This window comes from Oncorhynchus mykiss, chromosome 20, assembly GCF_057628025.1.
Source record: "Oncorhynchus mykiss isolate SJ-2025 chromosome 20, ASM5762802v1, whole genome shotgun sequence".
In the NCBI taxonomy this organism is placed as follows: Eukaryota; Metazoa; Chordata; class Actinopteri; order Salmoniformes; family Salmonidae; genus Oncorhynchus; species Oncorhynchus mykiss.
Window position 1 is genome coordinate 17,476,597 of NC_143041.1, and position 26,408 is coordinate 17,503,004.

Below are 26,408 nucleotides of genomic sequence, written 5' to 3' on the forward strand. Positions count from 1 at the left end.
TGATTTAAAAAAATAATTTTATTTAAAGAAATATCAACATAAATTCTTAGGTTTCTTCTGGACATTGTAAGAGAATACATTTAAATTGTGATAGATTCCATTTGGCAGAGGCTTCTATCCAAAGGGACTTACAGTCATGGTTGGATACATTTTACATATGGTCGCTGGAATTGAACATACTACCCTGGTGTTACAGGCACCATGCTCTACCAACTGAGCTACAATGACATAGTGGTGGCTTTGCAATTAATCCAAGGATACCAGGACACCTCCCCTTCATCTCCCCTTTCATCTAACTCCATTAAACCCTCTGTGGAAAAGGTTCTACATGGAACTGAAAAGGGTTCTAGCTGGAACCAAAAATTGCTATTAAAAAGGTTCTCTTATGGGGACAGTAAAACACTCTTTTAGGTTCTACACTGAACAAAAATATAAACGCAACATGCAACAATTTCAAAGATTTTACTGAGTTACAGTTCGTATAAGGAAATCAGTCAAATTAAATAAATCCATTAGGCCCTAATATATGGATGCACAATGACTGGGAATACATATATGCATCTGATACCTTAAAAAAAAAAGTGAGCGTGATCAGAAAACCAGTCATTATCTTGTGTGACCACCATTTCCTTCATGCAGTACGACACATCCCCTTCGCATGGACTTGATCAGGCTGTTAATTGTGGTCTTTTGGAATGTTGTCCCACTCTTCTTCATTGGCTGTGTGAATTTACTGTTATTTATTTATTTAAATTATTTAACCTTTATTTAACTATTGTTGGTAACTGGAACACACTGTCGTCGTACACGTCGATCCAGAGGACCTCAAACATGCTCATTGTGTGACATTTCTGTCGAGTATACAGGCCATGGAAGAACTGGGGACATTTTCAACTTCCAGAAATTGTGTACAGATCCTTGGGGCCGTGCATTATCATGCCGCAACATGAGGTGATGGGGGAGAATGAATGGCTTGACAATTGGGCCTCAGGATCTGAAGTCGGTTGCGATGCTGAACTGCAGTCATGTCAAGACCCTGGTAAAGACCACAGCTTCCCTGAGATGGTTTCTGACAGTTTGTGCAGAAATTCTTTGGTTGTGCAAACTCACAGATTCATCAGCTGTCCGGGTGGCTGGTGTCAGACGATCTCGCATGTGAAGAAGCTGGATGTGGCTGGCGTGGTTACACGTGGTCTGCGGTTGTGAGGCTGGTTGGATGTAGTGTCAAATTCTCTAAAAAGACATTGGAGGCGGCTTATGGTAGTGAAATGAAAATTCTAGTCTCTAGCAATAGATCTGGTGGACATTGCTGCAGTCAGTAGGCCAATTGCACGCTCCCTCAAAACTTGAGACATCTGTGGCATTGTGACAAAACTGCACATTTTATAGTAGACTTTTATTGTCTCCAACACAAGGCGCACCTATGTAAGTATCACACTGTTCAATCAGCCTCTTGAGGGGTTGGATTAAATGCGGAAGACACTTTTCAGTTGAATGCATTCAGTTGTACAACTGACTAGGTATCTCCTTTTCCTGATATGCCTCACCTGTCAAGTTGATGGATTATGTTGGCAAAGGAGAAATGCTTACTAACAGGGATGTACATTTAAGAGAAATAAGCTTTTTTTTGTGAGTATGGAACATGGAACCAACACTTTACATGTTGTGTTTCTATATAGTTATCAGTGTAGATAACACCTTTTTTTCTAAGTGGATCCAATGTGTGTTTTGAAGTCATATGGCTGAGATGGCCTATAGCTTTTACGTTAAGCTCAGAGAGGTCAGGACAAGGGTTGTTCTAATATGGAACAAGATAATTGTCCTCCTAGCCCTCTGGTGTAACTACAAAGTAACAAGTGGCAATGAAATAATACATTTTGTATATCTTTACAAAACTATACATTTGGTGTACACATGTAAAGCAAATCATCCTGTCTTTTAATGTCATCAATTATTGTATAGGAAATTGGTATGAAAATGCAAATACCTTTATAAATGAATAATGACTCATTCATTATTAACTTCTAAGTTCCAGTCTGAAGGAAGTTCCCATTATCATTCATTTCAATAGATCATAGTCGTTCACAAAGGAGTGAAAGACTATGGCTGACCTCCCATGTCAATATCAAGTATTTACGAAACAACTGGAAGACTGTTGTCTTCAGAAATAATCTATTACAAACACCCTGTCTGAATCTTCAGATATTGAAAATGATCAACTTCTTCCGTTACATTTGGATTGACAGACATGGAAACCCTGAAAGAGAAAGGCACATAAAATGAGCAATAATATCACAGCTTTGATAGACAGATCAGAAGGAAAATTCCATATTTCAACTGAAGCTGTTCTGGTTCCGGCGGAATTCTTTACATTCCATTTAAGTGTCCGTTTATAATGGCTCATTCTGAGGAAAATCAATCCCAAACTTGAACTACCACGCTAGATTATGTGTACCAATTGACCATCGTTTCTCATAATCTTCAATATACTTTGGTATTCCAACAAAACAAATGCAAAACTACACAAAAGCGTCCAATGTTAAGAATTTGCTGTGTTGGTTGAAGGGTTCACATCTTTACTTGAGGCTATGTAGAAGTCTGATCGGCTGCCTTGACAAGGATCCTGTTTGGGGTCTGTGTCTTTATTGTTTTTTCTGTGCTTTTGGGTCCTGCGACAGTGGCGTATCCCAGTCACTGTGCTGATGACCAGCGAGCTGGAGATGAGGGCAAAGCCACTGAGGAAGAAGGTGGCCGTGTAGGTGCCTGTGGTGTCAACTAGCCAGCCTGCGGAGGGAGGAGGAGGAAGGAGATATGAACATTCACTTAGGCTTTAACTTGATGGATGGAGGACTTGCTGACTATAATGCATGTGTTAATAAATACAAAATAAATCATTTTTAAATCAGTAAAAGTACACTGGTGGGTAATTTAACAAGCTATTGGTGCACTTAATGCACAATTTTTGCATCCAAGACAAAAGACAAAAAAAAACATTTTACATAATGTGAATATCTAACATCCATGGTTTCCCGGAATGGTTTAGTCTCCTAAAATTCAGAATCAGGACTGAATAAGCGGGTCACTTATGAATGACATAATATACTATAAGTGACATTGTTTGCTGTTATAATTTTCTCAAAGAGACCAGCAGGCTTGCTCTACCTGATGAGAGGTCTAGAAAGAAGCCCACTGGGCACACAATGGTTAAATCAACTTTGTGTCCACGTGGAATAGATGTTGAATTGACATCTGTGCCCAGTGGGAGGTAAATGTCTGCTCATTGTTTGCTGCTCGCAAATGTGGTATTTGGCAAAGCTTTTAGTGAAGCAATAACAATGGCCCAAACACGGCTTTTTTTACCAGTAAAAGCTTTCATAAAGACCACTTTTGCGATCAGCAAACAACGCGTGGACATTTACTCCCATATCTTTTGTTCACCTCCTGTGCTATGAACGGTTAGTACTTAATCTTTTTCCTTTCAACACAAGGACACTCACCTCCTATTGGAGGGCTGAGCAGGTAAGGAATGGCATGTAGGAAGTACACAATCCCCAGAGCGGAGGAGAGGTTAGTTGTCCCCACAATGTCTGAGGTCACCACAGGTATGAGGGCCACGTAGGCGCCATCGAAGTACCCATAAAGCACAGAGAAAGGCACCAGCAGGGCGAACGTCCGCAGGAGAGGGATGAAGAGGCAGCAAAGTCCCTCCATGCCCACTGCAATCATGTAGCACACATTACGATACTTCTTCAGGCACCTGGGGGGGGGGAGAAGAAGAGGGCATACAATCAGTCTAAAAACACATCCTACTGGGCACAATGGTTGAATCAACGTCGTTTCCACGTCATTTCAATGAAATTACATTGAACCAACGTGCACTAGACGTTGACTTGACGTCTGTGCCAGGTGGGATATTTCCCATATTGACCATCTGAATGATCTGCGGCTCAACTGTTCATGTCCTTACAGAAAAACTTCATGATTTAAGGTGGAAAATCACGTTATCACATTAACTTCACATAAGATCAGATGTGATCACATGAAAATGTGTTTTTGGAACAATTCACGTGATCATGTGAAATTAATGTGGGTTTTCTTAGAAGTGTGACTTCTTTGATGAAACCAGCTGTTTTCACCTTCAAGATAAAATTGGGTAACAGCTCCATTTCTTAGAGCAGGGCTCTCCAACCCTGTTCCTGGAGAGCTACCTTCCTGTAGGTTTTCAATCTAACCTCAGTTGTAACTAACCTGATTCAGCTTCAATCAGCTAAGTATTAGAATCAGGTGCACTAGATCAGCGTTGGAGCGAAAACCGACAGGAACAGGAACAGGAACAGATCCTTGCTTAAAAAGGTGAGACTACAAAAACTAGGTGACAGTTCAGTAAAAAGTGACACTGCAAAAACCAAGTGAAAACTGAATAAGAAAAGGCTGGATCTGTATTTATGTTAAAGCATGGCTTCTGATTTCATACAAACTCCAAGTGGAATGTTGCAGAGGAAGACCTACAGAAAGACACAACTCAACAAATACAGGTATGTTTTGGACCTGTCTTCCAGTCCAAATAAAGGAATTGCGGGCCTATCAAAGAGCAAGGCGGGACAGAGGCACTCTTCATGGAATTAAAATACCCTTGTTGTGGTGGCATGTTCAATGGAACAAAATCTTAACTCAGGCCTACCTCCTGTCTACGAGCCAGCCGAAGGTGATGTTCCCCACGATGTCTATGACCCCCAGGATAGACATGAGGAAGGCGGCCTGGTGGTGGCTTACGCCCACATCCAGTGCGTAGGGCACAAGGTAGACAAATGGCAGGCTGCAGCCGCTGGCTAGGAACAAGAAGCTCACCGCCAGCATCAGGAAGTCCGGCATCAGCAGGAAGCGGTACTCCTGCATAGACTTGAAGCAGCGGCTGTCTTTGCTGTTGTTAATCGGCAGAGGTTCCTCTAACGTGCTCACCACCTGAGCTTTGACCCTATATCCACAGTCAGTATCCAACGGGACCGGACCATGGGCCTCCTCTTCTTCTTTCAGAGTGATAGGGCGCAGTAAGGCCCCACAGACACACAGATTGGAGACAACGCCCCCCAGGATGAGTAGGGCCCCGCGCCAGGAGTAGTGCTCTATGAGCAGCTGGACCACAGGGGCCAGGATGAAGGTCCCGATGCCACTACCTGACATGGCGATCCCGTATGCCAGGGCTTTCCTCTCACAGAAATATGACCCCACCATGGCAATGGCAGGGGTGTAACAGAGGGAAAATCCAATACCTGAAAATCAAAAGAGGAAAAGGTGGTTGTTGGTATGCCATGATCCATACTAGGGCATGTTTTTGGTACAGTATGTCTATCTAGTATCCCTGAATTATATGACGTGTGATTTATAGGGGTTCCTAATGATACTGCAGTTGCCCTTTTAGGTGCCTGTCTGAGGATGTCAGGGAGGACCCACCTGTGAGGACCCCCAGGCTGAGGTACAGGTACTCCAGGCTGGTAGCGAAAGAGCTGAGGACCAGGCCGATGGAGGACAGGAAGCCCCCAAGGATCACAGCGATGCGGCACGAGAGACGGTTCCCAATGAAGCTGCCTAGAGGAGCTTCAATCACAACACAGTACACATGTTAGTATGGGACTGTGCAGGCACGTAGCTTGAGCTGGGGGGAGACGGACCCTTTTCATTGGTCTGCATGTATTGCTTTAGTCTGCATTAACAGTTCAGCAGCACGCACTACCCCCCTCTCTCTCTTTCTCTTTGTGGTGTTTGCTGAGGCGAGGTAGCTACATGTTTGGAAAGATTAAAACGAGTAAAAGTTAATTAACATTTTATACATGTATTCCTATGTTGTTGTGTAACTAGCGAACTATTGGTGATGAGATAACATTGTGTAAAAAGAGTGTTATACCGAGTGATACTGATGCATGCAATGTTAGGTTGGCTATTTTTGCTAGGCTAACGTTAGCTAGCTACCTAAGCTTGCAACAAAAGCACAGTATGGTGATCTTTCCCTTTTGAACTGCAGTTTTAGATGAGCAGCACTTAGTGAGTCAATGTTCACCCTACAGAAAAAGTAGCTTTACCCGTAATGGAGGTGCCAACATCAAAGAGGAGAAAAGTACAGAGCATAAGATATTTTGGGGGAGTGCAGAGTACTGTAAATCAAAATCAAATCAAATTATATTTGTCACATGCTTCATAAACAACAGGTTTGGACTAATAATTACATTTTTTTAGGGGCAATTTTCCCTCTAAACTGAGCTGCACCTCGGACTGCCACACAGATGAAATATCAGCCCGCACAGAGAATCACGAGATTGAATTTCACTTAACTTTCTAGAGTATTCTCCATGATTCAGGCCTGTACTCAACACAGACCAGTGCGCCATAACCAATCAGAGCTGCAGTAGGCCTATATGCAAATAGACATAGCCATATTTGGATCATTCATTTGAACTGGACAGCATGAGCAGTCATGAGTAGATGCGCTTGTTTTGAGATCAAAGCGAGAACTGCATGAAGCAGTGGTGTAAAGTACTTTAAGTATGTTTACTTAAGTACTTGAAAGTAACTCTTAAGTAGTTTTTTGGGGTATATGTACTTTACTAATTATATTTTTGACCATTTTTACTTTTACTCCACTACATTCCTTAAGAAAATATATACTTTCTTCTCCATAGATTTTCCCTGACACCCAAAAGTACTCGATACATTTCAATGCTTAGCAGGACAGGAAAATTGTCTAATTCACGCACTTAAAGACAATATCCCTGGTAATTCCTACTACATCCGATCTGGCGGAATGACTAAACACATACTTTCTTTGTAAATTATGTCTGAGTGTTGGAGTGGGAACCCTGGCTATCCGTAAATTTAAAAAACTAGAAAATCGTGCAGTCTGGTTTGCTTAATATAAGGAATTTGAAATTATTTATACTTTTGATACTTACAGTGCCTTGCGAAAGTATTCGGCCCCCTTGAACTTTGCGACCTTTTGCCACATTTCAGGCTTCAAACATAAAGATATAAAACTTTATTTTTTTGTGAAGAATCAACAACAAGTGGGACACAATCATGAAGTGGAATGACATTTATTGGATATTTCAAACTTTTTTAACAAATCAAAAACTGAAAAATTGGGCATGCAAAATTATTCAACCCCCTTAAGTTAATACTTTGTAGCGCCACCTTTTGCTGCGATTACAGCTGTAAGTCGCTTGGGGTATGTCTCTATCAGTTTTGCACATCGAGAGACTGAAATTTTTTCCCATTCCTCCTTGCAAAACAGCTCGAGCTCAGTGAGGTTGGATGGAGAGCATTTGTGAACAGCAGTTTTCAGTTCTTTCCACAGATTCTCGATTGGATTCAGGTCTGGACTTTGACTTGGCCATTCTAACACCTGGATATGTTTATTTTTGAACCATTCCATTGTAGATTTTGCTTTATGTTTTGGATCATTGTCTTGTTGGAAGACAAATCTCCGTCCCAGTCTCAGGTCTTTTGCAGACTCCATCAGGTTTTCTTCCAGAATGGTCCTGTATTTGGCTCCATCCATCTTCCCATCAATTTTAACCATCTTCCCTGTCCCTGCTGAAGAAAAGCAGGCCCAAACCATGATGCTGCCACCACCATGTTTGACAGTGGGGATGGTGTGTTCAGCTGTGTTGCTTTTACGCCAAACATAACGTTTTGCATTGTTGCCAAAAAGTTCAATTTTGGTTTCATCTGACCAGAGCACCTTCTTCCACATGTTTGGTGTGTCTCCCAGGTGGCTTGTGGCAAACTTTAAACGACACTTTTCATGGATATCTTTAAGAAATGTCTTTCTTCTTGCCACTCTTCCATAAAGGCCAGATTTGTGCAATATACGACTGATTGTTGTCCTATGGACAGAGTCTCCCACCTCAGCTGTAGATCTCTGCAGTTCATCCAGAGTGATCATGGGCCTCTTGGCTGCATCTCTGATCAGTCTTCTCCTTGTATGAGCTGAAAGTTTAGAGGGACGGCCAGGTCTTGGTAGATTTGCAGTGGTCTGATACTCCTTCCATTTCAATATTATCGCTTGCACAGTGCTCCTTGGGATGTTTAAAGCTTGGGAAATCTTTTTGTATCCAAATCCGGCTTTAAACTTCTTCACAACAATATCTCGGACCTGCCCGGTGTGTTCCTTGTTCTTCATGATGCTCTCTGCGCTTTTAACTGACCTCTGAGACTATCACAGTGCAGGTGCATTGATACGGAGACTTGATTACACACAGGTGGATTGTATTTATCCTCATTAGTCATTTAGGTCAACATTGGATCATTCAGAGATCCTCATTGAACTTCTGGAGAGAGTTTGCTGCACTGAAAGTAAAGGGGCTGAATAATTTTGCACGCCCAATTTTTCAGTTTTTGATTTGTTAAAAAAGTTTGAAATATCCAATAAATGTCGTTCCACTTCATGATTGTGTCCCACTTGTTGTTGATTCTTCACAAAAAAATACAGTTTTATATCTTTATGTTTGAAGCCTGAAATGTGGCAAAAGGTCGCAAAGTTCAAGGGGGCCAAATACTTTCGCAAGGCACTGTAAGTATATTTTAGAAATTACATTTACTTTTGATACTTAAGTATATTTAAAAACAAATACTTTTAAACTATTACTCAAGTTGTGTTTTACTGGGTGACTTTCACTTTTACTTGAGTCATTTTCTATTACGGTATCTTTACTTTTACTCAAGTATAACAATTGGGTACTTTTGCCACCCCTGTGGCATGTGCACATTTGTTCATATTCTTTGCTAGTTAGTTGTTAGCCCAGTTAGCTAATGCAGCTAATTTCAACAATGGGGGAGTGGTTGCTTCCTACAAGAGCACAAAATGTGTGCATTTCTAGCCATCTTTGAAAATAGCTTTTTTTTGTCTTAAAGGGGCAATGTTGTACTTTGAGACCGTCTTGATTAAGCTAAGTAGCCAATAGGCAGAGGGTAGCATCATTTATCTGATTCTCTGTATTTGTGGTATGGGAATAATAATGAATTATATTTTATAAAGTGATTTCTTGCATCAAACAACACAACTTTTTCAGTCACCTCGTCTGAAGGACAAGTGGGTAAACAGGTTAATGTCAAGCCCTGCATGTTTTTTTCAAAGGTCTCATGGATTGTAGGTCTACATTGAACACCACGCATTTGCTGCTACTGTAGATTGAATGATAGAACAGCTATTTCCATGTTAAAATGTCATGGGATGCATTTTTCTCATCGTTGTTTATGTTAGGCCACTCTGCTAGGCCTACATTATGATCAAGTAGCCTACTTGGCCACTGCTAAAACTGTAACTTAAAGCGGGAACAGCCTCAGTGTTTACAGTAAATTGCACAGGTAATTGCACAGAAATTTCACAATGTTCAAGTTTGTGCTTCGAAGACCTGAAATTTGCTCAGTGCTGAATTTTTTTGAGGGAATATTGCTTGCGGGCCCTTCCCAACAATGCATAGAGAAAGAAAATAGAGAAATAATAGAAAAGTAAAACATGGAATAATAGAAGTAATAATAGATACACAATGAGTGACAATAACTTGGCTATAGACAAGGGGTACCAGTGCCGAGTCAAAGTGCAGGGGTACGAGGTAATTGAGGTGGATGTGTACATATAACTAGGAACACAGTAGCAGATAGTAAACAGTAGCAGCAGTGTATGTGATGAGCCAAAATGTTTAGTGCAAAAACTGGTCACTGCAGATGGCTATTTGGTTAACTGTTTAACTAACTATTTAGCAGTATTATGGCTTGGGTGTAAAAGCTGTCTAGGGTCCTGTTGGTTCCAGATTTGGGTGGCTGGAATCTTTGACAATTTGTCGGGCCTTCCTCTGATACTACGTGGTATAGAGGACTTGGATGGCAGAGAGCTCAGACCCAGTGATATACCGGGCCTTACGCATTACTCCCTATAGCGCCTTACGGTCGGATGCCGTGCAGTTGCCCCACCAGGCGGTGATGCAGCCAGTCAAGATGCTCTCAATGGTGCAGCATAGGGTGTGTGTGTCTCAGTCACCAGATCTCAACTAGAGGTCGACTGATTAATCGGAATGGCCGATTAATTAGGGCCGATTTCAAGTTTTCATAACAATCAGAAATAGGTATTTTTGGATACCGATTTGGCCGATTTATTATTATTTTTTTTACACCTTTATTTAATCCTTATTTAACTAGGCAAGTCAGTTAAGAACACATTCTTATTTTCAATGACGGCCTAGGAACGGTGGGTTAACTGCCTCGTTCAGGGGCAGAACGACAGATTTTTACCTTGTCAGTTCGGGGGATTCAATCTTGCAACCTTACAGTTAACTAGTCCAACGCTCTAACCACCTGATTACATTGCACTCCACGAGGAGACTGCCTGTTACGTGAATGCAGTAAGAAGCCAAGGTAAGTTGCTAGCTAGAATTAAACTTATCTTATAAAAAAACTATCAATCAATCAATCATAATCACTAGTTAACTACACATGGTTGATGATATTACTAGTTTAGCTAGCGTGTCCTGCGTTGCATATAATCAGTGCGGTGCATATTGTTGCTCCAATGTGTACCTAACCATAAACATCAATGCCTTTCTTAAAATCAATACACAGAAGTATATATTTTTAAACCTGCATATTTAGCTAAAAGAAATCCAGGTTAGCAGGCAATATTAACCAGGTGAAATTGTGTCACTTCTCTTGCGTTCATTGCACGCAGAGTCAGTGTATATGCAACAGTTTGGGCTGCTTAATTTTCCAGAATTTGACGTAATTATGACATAACATTGAAGGTTGTGCAATGTAACAGGAATATTTAGACTTATGGATGCCACCCGTTAGATAAAATACGGAACGGTTCCGTATTTCACTGAAATAATAAATGTCTTGTTTTCGAGATGATAGTTTCCGGATTCGACCATATTAATGACCTAAGGCTCGTATTTCTGTGTGTTATTATGTTATAATTCAGTCTATGATTTGATAAAGCAGTCTGACTGAGCGGTGGTAGGCAGCAGCAGGCTCGTAAGCATTCATTCAAACAGCACATTTGTGCATTTTGCCAGCAGCTCTTCGCAAGCACAGCGCTGTTTATGACTTCAAGCCTATCAACTCCCGAGATTAGGCTGGTGTAACCGATGTGAAGCTCTGAGACTTGGAGTGGTTGTTCCCCTTGCTCTGCAAAGGCCGCGGCTTTTGTGGAGCGATGGGTGACGCTGCTTCGAGGGTGGCTGTTGTTGTTGTGTTCCTGGTTCGAGCCCAGGTAGGAGCAAAGAGAGGGGCGGAAGCTATACTGTTACACTGGCAATACTAAAGTACCTATAAGAACATCCAATAGTCAAAGGTTAATGAAATACAAATGGTATAGAGAGAAATAGTCCTATAATTCCTATAATAACTACAACCTAAACTTCTTTCCTGGGAATATTGAAGACTCATGTTAAAAGGAACCACCAGCTTTCATATGTTTTGAGCAAGGAACTTAATTAAACGTTAGCTTTCTTACATGGCACATATTGCACTTTTACTTTCATCTCCAACACTTTGTTTTTGCATTACTTAAACCAAATTGAACATGTTTCATTATTTATTTGAGGCTAAATTGATTTTATTGATGTATTATATTAAGTTAAAATAAGTGTTTATTCAGTATTGTTGTAATTGTCATTATTACAAATAAATTGTAAAAATCGGCCGATTAATCGGTATTGGCTTTTTTTGGTCCTCCAATATTCGGTATCGGTATCGGAGTTGAAAAATCATAATCGGTTGACCTCTAATCTCAACCCAATGTGTGTGTGTGCGCGTGTCTTAGTCAACAGATCTTAACCCACACACACACACTTATGGGAGATTCTGGAGCGGTGCCTGAGACAGCGATTTCCACCACCAGTAACAAAATGGTAATCACCAAAGCTTATTCCAGACACTTGTATAATCTATGCGAAGGTGCATTGAAGCTGTTCTGGCAGCTTGTGGTGGCCCAATACCTTTATGTTGGTGTTTCCTTTATTTTGTCAGTTATCTGTAGCTAGCTAGCTAATTACACTGCACAATTCATAACAGATTGGTACTAGCTAGCTAGCTAGCTACAGTGCATTCGGAAATCATTCAGACCCCATGACCTTTTCCACATTTTGTTACATTACAGGCCTGTACTAAAATTGATCATCAATGTACACACAATACCCCATAATGATAAAGGAAAAACGTTTTTATTTTTATTTTTTACATTTCTGCAAAAATTGAGCTCAGATTGTGTCCATTGATCATCCTTTAAGATGTTTCTACAACTTGATTTGGAGTCCACCTGTGGTAAATTCAATTGATTGGACATGATTTGGAAGGGACATACCTGTCTATATAAGGTCCCACAGTTGACAGTGCATGTCAGAGCAAATACCAAGCCATGAGGTCAAAGGAATTGTCTTGTAAAGCTCTGAGAGGCAAAGATCTGGTGAAGGGTACCAAAACATTTCTGCAGCATTGAAGGTCCCAAGAACACAGTGGCCTCCATCATTCTTAAATGGAAGAAGTTTGAAACCACTAAGACTCTTCCTAGAGCTGGTCACCCGGCCAAACTGAGCAATCGGGGGAGAAGGGCATTGGTCAGGGAGGTGACCAATGGTCACTGACAGAGTTCTAGAGTTCCCTGTGGAGATGGGAGAACCTTACAAAAGGACAACCATCTCTGCAGCACTCCACCAATCAGGCCTTTGTGGTAGATTGGCCAGATGGAAGCCACTCCTCAGTAAAAGGCACATGACAGCCCATTTGGAGTTTTCCAAAAGGCACCTTAAGACACCAGTCTATATAAGGTCCCACAGTTGACAGTGCATTTCAGAGCAAAAACCAAGCCATGAGGTCGAAGGAATTGTCCGTAGAGCACCATGACAGGATTGTGTTGAATACTTATATACAGTGCCTTGCGAAAGTATTCGGCCCCCTTGAACTTTGCGACCTTTTGCCACATTTCAGGCTTCAAACATAAAGATATAAAACTGTATTTTTTTGTGAAGAATCAACAACAAGTGGGACACAATCATGAAGTGGAACGACATTTATTGGATATTTCAAACTTTTTTAACAAATCAAAAACTGAAAAATTGGGCGTGCAAAATTATTCAGCCCCTTTACTTTCAGTGCAGCAAACTCTCTCCAGAAGTTCAGTGAGGATCTCTGAATGATCCAATGTTGACCTAAATGACTAATGAGGATAAATACAATCCACCTGTGTGTAATCAAGTCTCCGTATAAATGCACCTGCACTGTGATAGTCTCAGAGGTCCGTTAAAAGCGCAGAGAGCATCATGAAGAACAAGGAACACACCAGGCAGGTCCGAGATACTGTTGTGAAGAAGTTTAAAGCCGGATTTGGATACAAAAAGATTTCCCAAGCTTTAAACATCCCAAGGAGCACTGTGCAAGCAATAATATTGAAATGGAAGGAGTATCAGACCACTGCAAATCTACCAAGACCTGGCCGTCCCTCTAAACTTTCAGCTCATACAAGGAGAAGACTGATCAGAGATGCAGCCAAGAGGCCCATGATCACTCTGGATGAACTGCAGAGATCTACAGCTGAGGTGGGAGACTCTGTCCATAGGACAACAATCAGTCGTATATTGCACAAATCTGGCCTTTATGGAAGAGTGGCAAAAAGAAAGCCATTTCTTAAAGATATCCATAAAAAGTGTTGTTTAAAGTTTGCCACAAGCCACCTGGGAGACACACCAAACATGTGGAAGAAGGTGCTCTGGTCAGATGAAACCAAAATTGAACTTTTTGGCAACAATGCAAAACGTTATGTTTGGCGTAAAAGCAACACAGCTCATCACCCTGAACACACACCATCCCCACTGTCAAACATGGTGGTGGCAGCATCATGGTTTGGGCCTGCTTTTCTTCAGCAGGGACAGGGAAGATGGTTAAAATTGATGGGAAGATGGATGGAGCCAAATACAGGACCATTCTGGAAGAAATCCTGATGGAGTCTGCAAAAGACCTGAGACTGGGACGGAGATTTGTCTTCCAACAAGACAATGATCCAAAACATAAAGCAAAATCTACAATGGAATGGTTCAAAAATAAACATATCCAGGTGTTAGAATGGCCAAGTCAAAGTCCAGACCTGAATCCAATCAAGAATCTGTGGAAAGAACTGAAAACTGCTGTTCACAAATGCTCTCCATCCAACCTCACTGAGCTTGAGCTGTTTTGCAAGGAGGAATGGGAAAAAATTTCAGTCTCTCGATGTGCAAAACTGATAGAGACATACCCCAAGCGACTTACAGCTGTAATCGCAGCAAAAGGTGGCGCTACAAAGTATTAACTTAAGGGGGCTGAATAATTTTGCACGCCCAATTTTTCAGTTTTTGATTTGTTAAAAAAGTTTGAAATATCCAATAAATGTCGTTTAATAAATGATTGTGTCCCACTTGTTGTTGATTCTTCACAAAAAAATACAGTTGTATATCTTTATGTTTGAAGCCTGAAATGTGGCAAAAGGTCGCAAAGTTCAAGGGGGCCGAATACTTTCTCAAGGCACTGTACATCATAAAAAGTTACGCCCTTCAGATTGTGTATTGCACTAGAGCAGTACATAGTGTCTTACTTGTTTTTATCCAAGCAAATGTCTGGCAAACTGTTGCCAAAAGACCGGTGTATGAATGATTTGTAGCCCAGGGGGAATATGGGCAAACCAGCTCTTTACTTTTCTCACACCCTGACACGATAAAACACATGCAGATACAGGAAAAAAGGGTGGAACACCAATTTAGCATAATATTAAGCTCTGATAAGATACACTACATTAACAAAAATATTTGGACACCTGCCTGTTGAACATCTCATTCCAAAATCATGGGCATTAGTATGGAGTTGGTCCCCCCTTTGCTGCTATAACAGCCTCCAGTCTTCTGGGAAGGCTTTCCACTAAATGGTGGAACATTACAGCCGCGACTTGGGATATTAGGCTTGGCTCATAGTCGGCATTCCAATTTATCCCAAAGGTGTTCAATGGAGTTGAGGTCAGGGCTCTGCGCAGGCCAGTCAAGTTCTTCCACACCGATCTCGACAAACCATTTGTGTATTGACTTCACTTTGTTCACAGGGGTATTGTCATGCTGAAACAGGAAAGGGCCTTCCCCAAACTGTTGCCACAAAATAGGAAGCACAGACTCATCTAGAATATGCTGTGGTGTTAATATTTCCCTTCATTGGAACTAAGGCGCCTAGCCCTAACCATAAACAGCCTCATTCCTCCTCCACCAAACTTTACAGTTGGCATTATGCATTGGGACAGGTAGAGTTCTCCTGGCATGCACCAAACCGAGATTTGTCCGTCGGACTGCCTGATGGTGAAGCGTGATGTATCACTCCAGAGAACACGTTTCCACTGCTCCGGAGTCCAATTGCGGCAAGCTTTACACCACTCCAGCCGATGCTTGGCATTGCGTATGGTGAACTTAGGCTTGTGTGCGGCTACTTGGCCATGGAAACCCATTTCATGAAGCTCCCGCCGAACAGTTCTTGTGCTAACGTTGTTCCAGAGGCAGTTTGGAACTCGGTAGTGAGTGTCGCGGAAACACGATAGTGAGTGTCGAGGAAACACGATTTTCAGCAGTCGGAGGACATGTTCAGTGAGCGTGTGTCGCCTACCACTTCGCGGCTGAGCAGCTGTTGCTCTTAGATGTTTCGACTTCACAATAACAACACTTACAGTTGACCGGGGAAGTTCTAGCAGGCCAGATATTTTATGAATTGACTTGTTGGAATGGTGGCATGCTATGACGGTGCCGCGTTGAAAGTCACTGAGCTCTTCAGTAAGGCCATTCTACTGCCAATGTTTGTCTATGGAGATTGCATGGCTATGTGCTCAATTTTATACACCTGTTAGAAATGGGTGTGGCTGAAATAGCCAAATCCACTAATTTGAAGGGAGGAGTCCACATACCTTTTCTATATATGTAACTCACCAACTGATTTCGGTCTTATGTAGCAAAATTATAATTTATTTAAAAAATTTGATAAAAGTAGAGACTCAGAGCTACATAATGCTATATCATACACTGCATTTGAGGAAACAATGGGAACGTAATTCTGCTTTGAAAGTTGGTCAACTTGTAAACTCACCTTTGAGAAAACCGTCTTTCAATGTTTTGGTACTTCTATTGGAGAGCCCTTATTTGTCTACACCCATTCAACATTGTTCACACCCTCTTAAGCCTTAGTCAAGAGTTCTGTACAAACTTGGCAGCTAATTCCAGACAACTAAGAGAGCGAGAGAACAGCTAACTGAACATTCCTCGCCCTAGCAGAGCTGGTTAGGCTGTTATGTTATCTAGAGCGTTGGTGACTGCAACTGTGCTGTCAGATTGTCCGTTTGTAAATTCAGAGTGTTTCGCGTTCAGAGCGCTCTGGTCAATAAGTAGGATTGATCCAAAAGCTCTGACCTCACGACAGTCACAGCTAGCTAACAGTACACTTTAACTTGACATTAGGTTTATGCAGTTTTTACTACACATTAAAAAATAAATCAAATGAAAAGCCGCGTTCGACTCGATTATCTAAGCATACTGCATACTGACCAGCTCCAATAGACGCAGGCTATATGGCAGACCAATACAAACGCAACTCTTGGCATGTCCGGCTCACTCATTATCTCAGCCAATCATGGCTAGCGGGAAGGTTACTGACTTTTTCTGTAGCTAAACCAACTAGACTCGTAATTTAACAATTGTATTCGTATTTACAGATGGCATAAAAGTTTGATAGTAAGGCACATGAAAGTTCACATGTTCGAGAAGGCATTTCTGACAAAAAACGCATTTTGATTAAAAAAATACTTTTTACATTCAAACGGCTCTACTGTGAAGTCGTGACTTGCGACATACGCCTAGTTTCCTGAATCGGGTCACATATAGTGTACCTCACTGCTAGTTTCAACTTGTATAAATAGATGCAAGTACATTTTTCTCTTTTGCCACTTTTTTTGTCACTTTGGACCATTGATACTGTGAGTAAACACAAGACAAAGAGTTGCAAAATGTGAACCTAGAAGAGAGGTTTGTGATCCGCAGCAGTCCTCTGTGACCCGTGCTGACTTGCCTTGGCATACACCTGCCTGAACATGTTACCTAAGTCAGCCTTGAGTCTGCTATGAGTCAGTTTAAGGGTCTATTTTTACATGCTTTTTCAAAACAGTCTCTATCGTGGTGTCAAATTTCACTGGGAGCAAGCGAAATAAACAAACTCCCTCTGTTGGGTCATAGTGTTGTGACACTGTTTTGGTATTTCAAGATGTTCTCTGTGTGTTGCTGACTTTGTTCTCTCAAGAGCTAAATCAACAGGAAAAGAAGCAAACTCCTCTCTCTGGTGTCTGCTTTAGTCAGACATGGGGTTCTCAGTACTTCATTCTTAAATACGACTGCACTAATGTGTACCTACTAATAAAATACAATCCTGTGATTCAACCCAAAAACTTTTTAAGAGCAATCAACATGTCCAAAAGATCTATAGAAGATCCAAAGAAGATCCACGCACTTAAAAAACACTAAAACATAACTTCTGTTCTATGTAAGGGGGTCAAACAGGGAACATCCCAATTTAAGAGAAGCAGCTAAAACTGACCAATATGGTTGGCTGAGTTGCAAGGACACATTGCCAGTCAGCGGCCTGTGACTTTCTCAACTTAAGCATACTCTAACTTTGCTGTGTGATTGTAAAAAGCACATTTACATGACATTGTCTTCGTCATGTGTACTAATTGGAAGCAAAATGATGTACAAAATATCAAACCTAGTTGTCTTAGTTGTCAAACTGGCTTAACTTCTCCTTAACAGTCTTTTAAAAGCTTATATGTTTACATCCAATGAACCAAATCCATTTCATGACTACCCTGGGCATTGAGCAACCTGTCTAGACCACACATTCCAAGACAGTGCCAGGCCGAGTGTGATGCCAGATCACTGTTGCTGAAGCAGCACTTGACTGATGGCCAGTTGTATTTGTATGTATTATGTATCCCCATTAGCTGCTGCTAAGGTATAAGCTACTCTTCCTGGGGTCTGGCAAAATTAAGGCATATATACCATTTTAGAAACATTACAATACATTCATAAATTATTTCACAACACACTAAGTGTATGCCCTCAGGCTCCTACTCCGCTACCACATATCTACAACACAAAATCCATGTGTACGCATGTTATTGTGTGTGTGTATGCATGTTTCTGTGCCTATGTTTGTGTTGTTTCACAGTCCCCCATTGTTCTATAATGTGTATTTTTCAATCTGATTCTACTGCTTACATCAGTTACCTGATGTGGAATAGAGTTCCATGTAGTCATGACTCTATGTATTACTGTGCATCTCCCATAGTCTGTTCTGTACTTGGGGACTGTGAAGAGACCTCTGGTGGCATGTCTTGTGGGGTATGCATGCGTGTCAGAGCTGTGTGCTAGTCGTTTAAACAGACAGCTCGGTGCTTTCAACATGCCAATACCTCTCACAAATACAAGTAGTGATGAAGTCAATCTATCCTCTACTTTGAGCCAAGAGAGATTGATGTGCATATTATTGATGTTAGCTCTCTGTGTACATCTTCCACTGCAAATCTTCCATTCCAGTGTTTTACTTGCTATTTTGTATTTACTTCGCCACCATGGCCTTTTTTTTGCCTTTACCTCCCTTATCTCACCTCATTTGCTCACATTGTATATAGACTTATTTGTCTACTGTATTATTGACTGTACGTTTGTTTTACTCCATGTGTAACTCTGTGTTGTTGTATGTGTCGAACTGCTTTGCTTTATCTTGGCCAGGTTGCAATTGTAAATGAGAACTTGTTCTCAACTTGCCTACCTGGTGAAATTAAATAAAGGTGAAATAAAAATATATATTTTTAAAACATCCAAGGGCCAGCCGTGCTGCCCTGTTCTGAGCCAATTGAAATTAACCCAAGTCCCTCTTTGTGGCACCTGACCACCCGACTGAACAGTAGTCTAGCTGCAACAAAACTAGAGCTTGTGGAACCTGCCTTGTTGATAGTGCTGTTAAGAAGGTAGAGCAGCACTTTATTATGGACAAACTTCTCCCCATCTTAGCTACTGTTGTATCAATATGTTTTGATATGTTACTCCAAGCAGTTTAGTCACCTCAATTTGCTAAATTTCCACATAATTTATTACAAGATTTAGTTGAAGTTTAGGTTTTTGTAAATGATTTGTCCCAAAGACAATGCTTTTAGTTTTTGAAATATTTAGGACTAAAGTATTCCTTGCCACCCATTCTGAAACTAACTGCAGCTCTTTGTTAAGTGTTGCAGTCATTTCAGTCGCTGTAGTAGCTGATGTGGATAGTGTTGAGTCATTCCTATACATAGACACACTGGCTTTACTTAAAGCAAGTGGCATATCATAAGTAAAGATTGAAAAACGTAAGGGGCCTAGAAGGCTGCCCTGGGGAATTCCTGATTCTACCTGGATTGTGTTGAAGAGGCTACCATTGAAGAACACCCTCTGCATTCTGTTTGACAGGTAAGTCTTCATCCAGAATATATCAGGGGATGTAAACACCTATGTTTTTCCAGCAACAGATCATGATCAATAATGTCAAAAGCTGCACTAAAGTCTAACAAAACAGCCCCCACAATCTTTTTATCATCAATTTCTCTCGCCCAATCATTAGTCATTTGTATAGTGCTGTGTTTATTAAATGTCCTTCCCTATAAGCTTGATAAAAGTATGTTGTGAATTTGTTTACTGTAAAATAACATTGTATCTGGTCAATTTTCCCCAAAACCTTACTAAGGGTTGGTAGCAGGCTGATTGGTTGGCTATTTGAGCCAGTAAATGGGGCTTTACTATTCATAACTAGCGTAATGAATTTTGCTTCCCTCCAGGCCTGATGGCACACACTTTTAGGTAGGCTTAAATTGAAAATATGGCAAATAGGAGTGGTAATTTCGTCCGCTATTATCCTCTGTAATTTTCCATCCAAGTTGTCAGACCCCGGTGGCTTGTCATTGTTGATAGACAACAATATTTTCACCTCTTCCACACTCACTTTATGGAATTCAAAATGACAGTGCTTGTCTTTCATAATTTGGTCATATATACTTGGATGTGTAGTGTCAGCATTTGTTGCTGGCATGTGATGCCTAAGTTTGCTAATCTTGCCAATTAAAAAAAACATTCAAGTTAGTGGCAATATGGCAATATCAGTTAGTTTTGTGATGAATGAGCCATCTGATTAAATGAATGATGGAGCTGAGGGAGCTTTTTTCCCCCAAATGTAATTGAATTTCATAAATGTGTCAAGTGCAGCATCTGTTTGCTCCTCATTACACACCACATACCAGCAAATATTCTTTACATCATCAACATAGGACTCACTACACAACTTATTGTATGACCTCTTATACACTATATTAGGCCCAGCACTTTGGTTTCCCTAGATATGGCTACTATATTGTGATCACTACATCCGATGGATCTGGATACTGCTTTCAAGCACATTTCTGTAGCAATAGTAAAAATGTGATTAATACATATTGATGATTTCATCCCTGTGCTGTTTGTAACTACCCTGGTAGGTTGACTGATAACCTGAACCAGGTTGCAGGCACTGGTTACAGTTTGAAGCTTTTTCTTGAGTGGGCAGCTTTATGAATATTTAAATCACCCAGAAAATATACCTCTGTTGATATCACATACATTATCAAGCATTTCACACATGTTATCCAGATACGGACTGTTAGCAGTAGATGGTATATAGCAGCTTCCCACCAGAATGGGCTTTAGGTGAGGCAGATGAACCTGTAGCCATATTACTTCAGTTTTTAATATGATGACTTACCACACAGCATAGTGGTGCAGTCCACCAGACTGTGGATCCAGGCTGTCCCTGAATAGTCCCTACCAAAGTGCATCTGAAACTCCACAAAAAAAATGGAGATGCATCTGGAACAGAAGAAAAAGATCAAGATGAAGAGAAATCATGACAAAAAATTGATTATCTTGCATATTTCAAAATGTACCAGAACTTAAAAATGTATGTTTCCTAGTGGTGTATCTGACACAAATTTGACACAAGTCACAATGGTGTGCATACACGCACACACACACACACAGTCTGACAAGCACACACACACCAACACACCATTTTTGGTGTATACAGCACACGTTCTCAGAACACACTGAGGTTTCTTCGATTATGTAATTACTCTTTTCCAGCTAGACATGGTGATGACCAGAGCGGTCGGAGGGAGCGATGCAACCGTAATGAATTGTGTAATCACGAAGCTGAGGGGAGAGCTGTAAAAAGCCTGGGACGTGTGGGAAGAACGCCTGCTTGGGGGGTAATGAACCACAAGCTCCTACGTCCGAATCTGCAGAGAGGCTGCACCTGTACAAACAGAGGAATAGCACCAGTCAGGCGATAAGGCCCAGATCACTCAGTGTGAATGTGACGGCCATCTGATCTTCATGTCCTCCCCAGCACTGGCCAGAGAACGCACATGTGGGGACCTACATAGTGTGGCCCTCCGTCAGCCTGCTGTTTCCTTACACACACACACAAACGTGTACACACACTCGCTGTCCGCTACAGCTGGTTTAGGGGTTTAAACTCACTCACTAGACCTTAAAGGACCTTGGGATCACTTATGCATATCAATAAAGTAGAGGATCAGGACTGCCTAGACTTATTACCTTTGGTTACTCTCAAACCCTTGGTAAAATTTCACCCATTCCTTCCAATTCCGACCTAATATTGCAATGTGCAATAGGGTAAAGGTTCAAGGTGACAATCTGGGCAGGCATTATCAGTTTACAACAATCAGTGACCAGGTTGCTGTTTGATAATTATTGAATAATGTTGGGAGGGACATTCCAACATGCTCTTCCTTGTTTAAATGTTTTCCAATTCTAATCTATACAAACGATTGCCTTATGGAAATGTGAGATTATAATCTCCTTCTTTATCCCTCACCCAACAGGTCTTCATCTGACTGAACCATTTTTTTTCAGTAATGCAATTCACTAAACCCCCTTCACCTGGGTAACAAAGCACGAAACGTGAAACCTTGAAAAACAACATTTTAGAGGAGACCTACAAAAATGTATTTGTTCCAGCAAACAGTTCGCTTGAGTTTTTTTTCTGGCAAGCAATTCTCTCAAGATTCTATTTGAATCTGTGGCAAACCTGTGGCAACAATATTTTTTGCCATTAGTGACAAACAGTTTACCAGAAGCCTTTTCTGGTGAACACATGAGTTCCAAGACCAGTAATCATTGGTGACCAGTCAGGGGGAGAAGGAAAATCAGTTGGAAAGCTATCTACCTAGCTACCTACCGAAATTGTCCAGTGAGCAGGGGTTGGAACCGGTTCAGGGAACAGAACCAAAAACTGAAAAATAAGGACAATTTTTAGAGGAACAGAACCGAGAACTAAAGTGATCAATACTGTTCTGGAACAGAAACGTTATTTTAAAAGCATGGAAATCGGTTAATAATGTTATTTTATGGGCATTTTTTTCAGTCCCACAACAAACATAACAAAGTGCCTGTGCAAAGCCCTCACTGTCACTCAAACTTGTTCTAGTGTCTGCCTGCCTGCCAGCTGAAAATCTTTGCCAGTGTGTGTGTGGTGTACTTGCCCCTCCCCCTCCTTACGAAGCATACATAGTCTACTGTAGCTACTGACGTTACAGGGGTGATTCAGAAATTAGGGAGAGCAATGTTCAATTAGAAAATAATGGATTAACTTTTTCAATGCTAGGTAAGGATACTATAGTTATCATGTTTCACATTGGATTTATTATCTACAAAAAGCTAAGATGTGTTATTATTTTAATTCTGGTTATTATTTTAATTCAAAATTGTTAGCTAGCTAAGCTTGTTAGCTTATGATCAATTAGCCTTTTAAAATGACAAACTTGTATTAGCTAACACAATGTGCCATTGGAACACAGGCGTGATGGTTGCTGATAATGGGCCTCTGTACGCCTATGTAGATATTCCATCCAAAATCAGCCGTTTCCAGCTACAGTAGTCATTTGCAACGTTAACAATGTCTACACTTTCCTAAAAAAAATAGCTTTTGTTTAAAAAACAAGGACATTTCTAAGTGACCACAAACTTTTGAACGGTAGTGTATATTGATTTCTTCATTAAACATCCTAAGAAACTTTAAAATTGTGTTAGCTAATTGATGCTTAGCAATGTCATGTTTTGGGGCCTCCCGGGTGGCGCAGGGGTTAAGGGCGCTGTACTGTAGCACCAGCTGTGCCACCAGAGACTCTGGGTTCGTGCCCAGGCTCTGCCGGCCAAGACCGGGAGGTCACACAATTGGCCTAGCATCGTCCGGGTTAGGGAGGGTTTGGCCGGTAGGGAAATCCTTGTCTCATCACGCACCAGCAACTCCTGTGGCGGGCAGCACTAACCAAGGTTGCTAGGTGCACAGTGTTTCCTCTGACACATTGGTGCTGGCTTCTGGGTTGGATGTGTTAAGAAGCAGTGCAGCTTGGGTTGTGTATCGGAGGACGCATGACTTTCAACCTTCGTCTCTCCCGACGATGCAGTGCAGCTTGGGTTGTGTATCGGAGGACGCATGACTTTCAACCTTCGTCTCTCCCGACGATGAGACAAGATAGTAGCTACTAAACAAAACATTTAATTGGATACCATGAAAAAGGGGTCAAATTAAAAAATTAAAAAAGCAATGTCATGTTTTATCGGATACACATTTTGGCACATCTTAACTTTTTAGCTATCATATTTTTTTCACAATTAATGCTAGCTAACTAATGATTTGCCTGAACACTTATTTTTTAGGTGAATAACTTGCTGCCGCTAGAACAGCTAAGGTAGCAACAATATGAGCTAACTTGACATCAAAGCAAAACTTTACTTTTGCAGATGGATACCGTTCCCCTACCCGTGGTGTTGGTTGAAGCTGCATTGGGAGGAGGATGCATCAACAACCTGGAAAGATGTTAGTGGTGCACTCCCTCATAACACTTTTTTTTGAGTGATAAATGAGTGTATCGTCTTCAAGCTTGAAAAGGACGCTATGTAAGTGCATGTATTATTCTGATAAATTAATACATTCATTCTTTGTAACAATTAGATCTCTCATTGCTTTAAACTAGTAACGAGCTCATCTTAATCACGTGTTGCTAATTCTCCCTTTCTTTCCAGAAGCAATCAGTTACAATGCACCTGGTCAAGTTCAAGGTTCCTTGCATGCATGGCTTTGTTGACAGTAATTCATTTTGGAAAATAATATGAATTCCCATACTAGGCATAAATACATTTTATGTTGCATTTCTTCCACCCAAGCCTTGTACACCTGAGTCAGGAAGAAGAGACAACTATTTTACATTTAGCAGATGCTCTTATCCAGAGCAATTTACAGTAGTGAGTGCATACATTTTTATACTGGTCCCACGTGGAAATCAAACCCACATACATCCCTGGCAATGCAAGAGACATGCTCTATCAACTGAGCCACACAGGACAACTAAACTCAGCAAAAAAAAGAAACGTCCTCTCACTGTCAACTGCGTTTATTTTCAGCAAACTTAACATGTGTAAATATTTGTATGAACATAACAAGATTCAACAACTGAGACATAAACTGAACAAGTTCCACATTTGCCAGTTCTTGCTGTGAGATGTTACCCCACTCTTCCACCAAGGCACCTGCAAGTTCCCGGACATTTCTGGGGGGAATGGCCCTAGCCCTCACCCTCTGATCCAACAGGTCCCAGACGTGCTCAATGGGACTGAGATCCGGGCTCTTCGCTGGCCATGGCAGAGACTGCCTGCAATGACAACAAGCTCAGTCCGATGATGCTGTGACACACTGCCCCAGACCATGACGTAACCTCCACCTCGAAATCGATCCCGCTCCAGAGTACAGGCCTCGGTGTAACGCTCATTCCATTCGACGATAAACGTAAATCTGACCATCACCCCTGGTGAGACAAAACCGAGACTCGTCAGTGAAGAGCACTTTCTGCCAGTCCTGTCAGGTCCAGCAACGGTGGGTTTGTGCCCATAGGCAACGTTGTTGCCAGTGATGTCTGGTGAGGACCTGCCTTACAACAGGCCTACAAGCCCTTAGCCCAGCCTCTCTCAGCCTATTGCGGACAGTCTGAGAACTGATGGAGGGATTGTGCGTTCCTGGTGTAACTCAGGCAGTTGTTGTTGCCAACCTGTACCTGTCCCGCAGGTGTGATGTTCGGATGTACCGATCAGGTGTTGTTACATGTGGTCTGCCACTGTGAGGACGATCAGCTGTCCATCCTGTCTCCCTGTAGCGCTGTCTTAGGCGTCTCACAGTGCGGACATTGCAATTTGTTGCCCTGGCCACATCTGCAGTCCTCTTGCCTCCTTGCAGCATGCCTAAGGCATGTTCACGCAGATGAGCAGGTGCATGTTCATTAATTGTTTATGGTTCATTGAACAAGCATGGAAAACAGTGTTTAAACCCTTTACAATGAAGATCTGTGAAGTTATTTGGATTTTTACGAATTATCTTTGAAAGACAGGGTCCTGAAAAGGGACATTTCTTTTTTTGCTGAGTTTAGTAGATAACTGGCTCTTAATGATCAAGTCCCCAGTCTAGATTGAAGATCATAATTAGTTGATTAGTTTGAATCACTTGTGCTAATGCTTGGCTGGAGAAAAATATTGTATACTGTAGCTCTCTAGGAACAGCTGGCCACACATTTAAATGTAGCTATAATTAGCCTAAGCCTCAGTTTACACTAGCAACCTTGTTTGTTTATATAGCATTTATACATGACAGAAACATTGCTTCCTTGCTGAAAAATATATAGAATGTATGTTTCAGTGAAAAGCATAGCAACATCAAGGTAACATTGTAACAGCTGATGCTGTTTTAAGATATATATATATTTATATTTTAAAATTCCATTGGTTAAAAGCTATTGCTCAGTCATCACTTGGCTCATGTAAATTCTGTAGTTGCTCCATTAAACATCCCACGGTCAACATCCCCAATGTGTTCACATTTCTCTTTTGTAAATGTTATTTGGGAAATATTCGGTCTTTACTCTTTTCTGCATTAGCATGCCGATGATTTCAAGTTGCATTGATTTATTTTGATCTGTTTAGACATCGAATACATGTTGTTTAGAATATGTATTAAGTTTAGTTCAGTTTTCTCTGTGAGAAGCAGGTTCATTTAAAGTTATATGTTAATTGGTTTACGTAGACACAACATTTCAATGTCAATACAGTATTCAAAAGGCACTCGTACATCTGAGCTATCTTTGTTGCAGGTGCGTGGTAACCTAACATGATGAGAAAAAAACAAGAAACACGCACACTGCTCTTGCTAGTATCACTGCTCTTTAATAAGCTTTACGTATCGGCCTCAAG

The 26,408-nt window shown here is 41.2% G+C and overlaps 1 protein-coding gene across 4 annotated transcripts in view; it reads right to left on the reverse strand.

The window, feature by feature from the left end:
- LOC110498992 (monocarboxylate transporter 12-B) overlaps positions 1 to 26,408 on the reverse strand; it is a 32,449-nt gene continuing 6,041 nt past the window's right edge. For 2 of the 4 annotated variants that reach the window (XM_090212413.1, XM_021575764.3), the window contains 5 exons: positions 20,854 to 20,957; positions 5,452 to 5,595; positions 4,682 to 5,270; positions 3,498 to 3,757; positions 1 to 2,784 (listed from right to left, as the gene is read on the reverse strand). In XM_090212413.1, coding sequence (XP_090068539.1) covers positions 2,540 to 2,784; positions 3,498 to 3,757; positions 4,682 to 5,270; positions 5,452 to 5,595; positions 20,854 to 20,957 — 1,342 coding nt within the window. In that variant the 3' untranslated portion in view covers positions 1 to 2,539. Of the gene's footprint in view, positions 2,785 to 3,497; positions 3,758 to 4,681; positions 5,271 to 5,451; positions 5,596 to 20,853; positions 20,958 to 21,220; positions 21,403 to 22,350; positions 22,405 to 26,408 lie in introns of all 4 variants that reach the window. The other 2 variants (XM_036955832.2, XM_090212414.1) reach the window with 2 other exon arrangements.